The sequence below is a fragment of the Phacochoerus africanus genome, chromosome 3, assembly GCF_016906955.1.
Source record: "Phacochoerus africanus isolate WHEZ1 chromosome 3, ROS_Pafr_v1, whole genome shotgun sequence".
NCBI classification, from domain to species: domain Eukaryota; kingdom Metazoa; phylum Chordata; class Mammalia; order Artiodactyla; family Suidae; genus Phacochoerus; species Phacochoerus africanus.
The window spans coordinates 205,696,106-205,702,480 of NC_062546.1; the positions used below are offsets into that span (position 1 = coordinate 205,696,106).

General features: G+C 60.9%; 1 protein-coding gene across 3 annotated transcripts in view; it reads right to left on the reverse strand.

Annotated features, from left to right (window-relative positions):
* Window positions 1–6,321, reverse strand: part of THAP4 (THAP domain containing 4) — a 34,250-nt gene extending 27,929 nt beyond the window's left edge. Inside the window, exons 1-2 of one of the 3 annotated variants that reach the window (XM_047774023.1) lie at window positions 5,744–6,321; window positions 2,572–3,737 (exon numbers count right to left, since the gene is read on the reverse strand). In XM_047774023.1, the coding sequence (XP_047629979.1) occupies window positions 2,572–3,737; window positions 5,744–5,820 (1,243 nt within the window). In that variant the 5' untranslated portion in view covers window positions 5,821–6,321. The other 2 variants (XM_047774024.1, XM_047774025.1) reach the window with 2 other exon arrangements.
* Between the last annotated feature and the right edge of the window lie 54 nt (window positions 6,322–6,375).

The following is a 6,375-nucleotide window of genomic DNA, read 5'->3' on the forward strand; positions in this document are numbered from 1 at the left end:
CTCCCTCCACTGGGAGCCCGGAGCAGAGGGCCGGCACCTGCCTCTGACGTGCCTCTGGCCCGATGGCTCAGCTCCTCTGGGCCACCCCAGCAGATGGCTGCTCCCCGGTCCCCACCCTACACACCCACTCTCCCTGCCGGCTATGCCCACTTTGCCAACACCCCTGACCACAGCTGTGCCTCCTGAACAGGGCGCCTTGTCCCCGGCCACCCTCACGGCCCCCTCCCTTCACACGCTCTCCCTCCAGCTCCAGTCCCGCTCCAAGGAAACGGGTCACCAGTGACCCCATGTGGCTGCGTGCAGCCATCTTCCTCCACAATCAAAGTGTTGCAGCCCAGCCGCCCCATCCCTGCCTTTCCCTGCCCCCGCTGTGGCTCCAAGAGCTGGGCACCCCCTTTCCCCTCCTCTCCTGGATCCCTCCAGCTGCATGTCTTACAACCTGGCCTGCGCCCGAGCCCAGCACGCTCCCAGGAAAACTCACTCAAGTCCGTGGCTTCCAACAGCTCTCCCCTACCTGACACTGCAAACGCACAGCCCCAAGAGCCCAGGTGCCGACATCTCAAACCCCATCCTCTCAAACTGCACTGTCATGAGTCCCCCCAATTCATTAAAAATTTCCCAAAAGGAGGGGAAATGTGGATGTAGTCAATAGTGCTAAATAAAGAAACCAATCAACAGATGCGTACGGCTAACTATGGTTGGTTGATGGGAAAAGCCTTAGAGCTAAGATCAGAGACGCTCTAGACTGGGCAGCAGGGGGGCAGCACAGAACTGATCACCTCCAACATTTGCTGAAAGACAAGACGAAGCAGATTGTTTTTAAAAGCTGAAAGTGGAGTTCCTGCTGTGGCACGGTGGGTTTGGGTTAAGAATCCAACTGCAGCAGCTCAGGGTACTACTGCAGAGGTGTAGACTGGACCCCTGGCCTAACGCAGTGCGTTCAAAAGGAGCCGGCGTTGCTGCAGCTGCCACTCGGCTTCAATCCCTGGCCCGGGACCACCACGTACCACGGGTGCGGCCACTAAAACACGTACACACAGGTCAGTGGCTACGAGAAGTTAGGAAACAGATGTGTTGACTAATAAAATGAATGAGACCCAGCCTCAGCCAGGATGGGAGCCACCAGTAAGAGACGAGTCCTCCGAGGTCGCAGTCAGACTGGCAGGGACAGTGCGCTAGGCCACGACGAAGCCTGGAAAGAGGCCACAAAGCAGGCACCTTTAAGTTACCGTGTCACTCTGCCTTAAAACAATGACAATTAGCTCCCTTTCCCCAATCTAATTCACTTGAAAACCAGTCACCACCCTTGAAAATAGCTCAGGTTCAAGGGGGGGAGTCAAGACGGAAGCCACAGACCCTTTAGCCACGAGCAGCAAGAGGCAGAGCTGTGATGTGGAGCCAGAGGGGCAGGAGGAGGGGATCCAGTCACACCGTGGGGACCAGGAAACACCCACCACACCCACCGAGGCTGAGCACGTCCCCCCAGGAGCCAGAAAGACCACAAAGGCCAAGAGCGCAGAGAGAAATGAGGATGAATGAAAAAGCAGCAACCTCTGAGACCAAGGCAGGCCGTCTGCAAAGATCTGCAAGAGGGACAGACTCCGGGGCGTCGGACCGAGAGGGAGAGAGAAGGAAGCAACAAGTTAACATCAGCAGCGAGAAACGCAAGAACAGCTTCGAGATAACAGGAGAATGGAGCACGGACTTCCAACCATCGTGCGTCAGGATGGGCTTTGGTTCTGCCTTGTGTCTGGAGTGCTGACGGTGGCTGTCCTGGGGTCCACGAGGTCCTGAGCAGCCTGTCACACAGGAGCCTCTTCTCACCAGAAGTGAAAATTATAACCCGGAAGACCATCCCTGATTCAGACCAAGTGAACGATGAGCTGGAAAACGGTTTCCACCTCCACACACAAGACGCGTGAGAAATACCACCCTCAAGGCGTAAAGAGATGACGCTTACAAGAAGCAGCACGCTAGGAAGAAGAGCAAAAACAAAAGCAGTAACGCATAAAACACACACTCAACCTATCTCTGTACAGACGCACAAGAAACAGTCTAAGGTCACACACCAAACGTCAACAGCAACAAGGAATAAAAGTTCGCAGGTGAGGAAGAAGTAGGAATCTTCACCACTTCTTGGCCTACGTATCCCTGCAGTGTTTTTACAGAAAGCATACGCCACTTAAACAGACGTTGAAACCTTTAAAGAAAGCGTTATTAATGCTGGAGATCATTTAGCTTCAAAGACGTTCATTAAAACACAAATGGAAAGAACTGCCTCATGACTTTAAGGGGCTCCTACAATTTTTCTGAAGGCCCACCCTGTCATCCTCCCCAACCTGCCAGGAACCTGCAGGCGAGGGAGGGCACTAGCCCCGGTGGCTGTGGCTTTCCCAGGGTATGTGAAACGCTTCCTTTCTCAGCAGCTAAACCCCCACAGCCACAGCCCCTTCCCGAGTGCGAGGGACCGGCCGGGGAAGCTTGCCACCCCAGCTCCCCTCTCCCGAGAGGTGGGGGTAGGGCCCCCTCGCGATGCCCAGGCTGCGTGGGAGCCGGGGCTCGGGTACTGACCGCGGCCGGGGGGCAGCAGGCTGCCCAGGTGGGGGAGGCTCAGTCTCCGCAGCTGGTCCAGCTTCTCCCGCAGCTGGCGAACCTGGCTGTCCGCGCGGCTGACCCTCTGGCGCAGGGTCCTCAGCTCCCCGTTCTTCTTCTCCACCTGCTCGCGCAGGCAGCACACCTGGCTCTTGCTCTGGCGGGAGGAGAAGCAGTAGGAGTGCAGCGAGTCGATGAGCTTGCAGGCCCCTGACGCCGACAGGATGACTTCGTTGATGGACATGGGGCTGGCGTCGCTGTGCTCGCTCTGCACAGCCTCGGACGCCGGCTTTGGGGTGACGTCTGTTGGGGGTGCCGAGGGGCTCTGCGAAGGCTTCTGTGGCGTGGCCGTGAGGGATGAGCTCGGGGGGCTCTGTGCCAGGCCCTTATCGGGCCCCAGGCTGCTCCCACTGCAGCCAGGCTCCACGTCCCTCTTCGGCCTCTTGCGGTCGACAGGCTCGCGGGGCACTGACGGCCTCTCGCGGGTGTGCTTGGAGGAGAAACTGTAGGAATGAAGCGAGCCGATAAACCTGCAGGCCCCCGACCCAGGGGGAGTAAAGTCATCCACGGAAATGCCACTCTTGTCTACCACGTCCCCATCGGGGGAGGTGGCGCGCTCGTCGCCAGCATCCACAGCGGATGCATTCGATTCTGCCTGGCTGCCAGACACTGTGGCCAGACCGTCCTCCGGACTCCCTTCCAGGCGCTGCCGGGCCTGCTCCGGACCCTCAGGGCTGGCGGCTTCCTGGGCAGCCCTGGGGGCCGGTCTGCCCTGCAGCACTGCCCGCTTTAGCTTGCGGGACTCTGGCTGGGCCATCGGGTTTTCGCTCGAGGACGATGACGACCCTGCCGCTGCCTTCCCGTCCGCGTCACCTGCCTGTGCCCTCAGGCTCCCTGAGGCCTTCCTGGCGTCCTTTCTCCTGCTGCGGCCATGGCCTCCGGCCCCCCTCTTCTTCTCCGCTAGGTGGAAGATAGAGGGCACGGCCGTGGGCTTCAGCAGGCGGTGCTGGTCCTCCAACCTCTTGGAGAAGCTGTCTTTGGTGAAATGTTCACTGCAGAGGAAAGAGTACTTCGTGGGGGTCCAGTTATCCCTCTGAACAGCCTTTAACCACTGGATCAGACGCTTTGAGTCCTTTAGGGGGAATCTGCAGGACAAATGACAAGTAAAGAAGATATAATTAAACACCTGCTCCTAAGACTCTTAGCTATAAAAGCACGACACCCAAATCTGTGTTGGCTTTACCTGTTTGATAACCTAGTAGACACCTGAGGAACCCCTACTGAAGAGTTACTACCAGAACAGAAAGCCGGGAGATGCACTGCCTGCCCCTGAGAAGCTTACGGTCTGCAGGGTAGGAAGGAAGGAAGGAAGTGCCTGCTCCAGGCGGGGGGAAATGCTCCAGACGCTGGCACCTTGGGCCTCACCGCACCAAGGTTTGGGGAAGCCCTGGAAAGACCTCTAGAAGCTCCCAGATGGACAACCTCCCGACGTGCCTGGATGCGCAGGACTCTGGGTGCTAAAAGCGCATGTCAGGCCAGGTGTCAGTCAGCAGAGATGGGAGCAAGAAGCCAGGAGAGCACCCCAGACACCACACGTGCCCAGCTGCGGCTCAAGCAGCTGAAGTGAGACCAGCTCTAAAGGAGCTGAGTCTCAAGGGCTGTAGTCCTGCGTTCCCCAGGGCACGTCCACCTTCAAAGAACAGTCAGCCCCAGAATATACTGAATAAGATTCTTAGTAATCATTTTTTTTCTCATTTTTCTCATTCAGGCAAGCTCTGTATTTAAAGAACCCCCACAACACCGCACCTGCAGGGGTGGGGTGGTCATTCTGGAGGGCTGTTTGCTCCACCTGGGGTCACCAATCTAACCCACTGGGGCTGCTGTGACCCAGGACAGGCGGATGCCAACTCCTCAGAACATGCCCCTAAATTTCCTCACTGCTTTGGGAGCCCATTTCATCATGACTCCCCAGTTTCCACCTCCCCTGCCCCAAACCGGTTTGACCTTAGGAAGGAACGAAAGAACCCAAGAGCTCTTCTGTACAACACTCTGCTTCCATTTTCAGAAACAGTAACAAAACGACTGGCTCTGAAGGAAACTCTAGAAAACTTGGTGGAGGATCTGAAATACACGATATCACTACTGGGAAAGATTGTAACAACTTAACGACCCAGAGCAAACCACTGTGAACCTTCAATAAGACTATATGGAACGACTGCCAGCCACTTCTTTAAAACTTCAAAAACATCCTGCAACATAGGAAACGTATCCCCAAGAAGTTTTTTAAAGCAGACCTCCTTCTCTCTCCTGTTCTGGTACCTCCAGCGCCGAAGATGCAGAAAAGGATTTGCTGAAATGGGCTGGATTCCAGAGCTTTCACGAAGCGGGCCAGGCCAGAGAGGCGACGACCGACCCCCCCCGCCGCGCCCTTCCCCGGGCCAGTTTCCGCGGGCGCCCACGGAAGGAGGCCCTTCCACGACTCGCAGGTGAGCCCCCGGTGAGGCGCGCGCCGGGCGGACGACGCAGGAGGCTGTCAGACGCCTCCTCGGACTCACCTCCACGCGGCAAGGCTACCTTCCCTGGGGCTGACCGCGAGGCCCCTTCTAGCGAGAGGGCGTCGGGAGCGCGTGTTAATCCACGAAGCACAAGTTGCATTTGCACGGCCACATCCCCGATCGCAGAGACCAAGGCAGGCTCCCCCAGGACGAAAGGAGCAGACAGAAGAGTCACAGCAAACGCAAGACAACAACTGACCTAAGGAAGAGCGTTTCCCGAACACACCGTTTCTGGAAATTGGCGGCGCCCACCCGAATCAATGGAGAGCAGGGCGGCCGCGCGGTGGGGGAAAAGGCGGCGGAGGCCACGGGCGGCCGCCGGCGGCCGGGGGTCGTGGGGGACGGGTGGCCGCGGGGCGGAGGCCGCCGGCCGCGGTGGCCCGAGGCGCCCGGCCCAGAGACGGCGGCCCGGCCAAGGTCACACAGCGCCCGCGCTGACTCACTCCCAGGACCGGCCCGAGGCCCGGCGCCCCGAGCGTCCCCGCGTCCGGCCGAGCCGCGCGGCCTCAGTCTCCCCGCGGGGCCGGGCCGGGCGGGGGCGTGGCCCGCGGGCCGCGCGGGCGGCGAGCAGGCGGCGGCGGGCGGGGCCCGGTTACCTGTGGAAGGAGACGGCGCGCTTCTCCCCCTTGCCCTGCCGGTTGGAGCAGTTCGCGGCCGCGCAGCAGATCACCATCTCGGGCCTCGGGCCGCCGCGCCGCCGCTAGACTCCGGCCCTCGCCTCGCCGCGCCGAGCCCCGAGCGGGACCGCCCCGAGGGGAGGGCGCGCGGCGACACGGCTGCGGGACGTGGGAGCCGGCCCCGCGGCTCCCGCCGTACGGCAAGATGGCGGCGCCCGGCCGCCCGTCGCCCCGCAGCCCAGCCCGGCGCTCGGTGCCCCCGGGGTCCCTGGCACTCTGCGGCGCGCAACCCACGGCTCGCCGCGTCGGTGGTGGGGGCGGGCGTCCCGGGCCGGAGGCGCCTTGCAGTGACATGACGCGCGGGGCGCATCCGTACGGCAAGATGGCCGCGCTGGCGGGCCGGCGCGGACAACGGGCTCACGCGACCGCCCCGGGGCCCTGCTGCTCGGCCGCGTCTGTTTCCGCTTCCCCGACGGGTGGCTGCCGGGGTCCTGGGAGGCACAACGCAGGCCTCCCGGGAGTGGAGCGCGCGGGCCCCGGCCTCCGTGCTGGGTCCGCCGTACGCCAAGATGGCGGCGGCGCACTTCCGTCGCGTACTTCTGGCCCCGCCC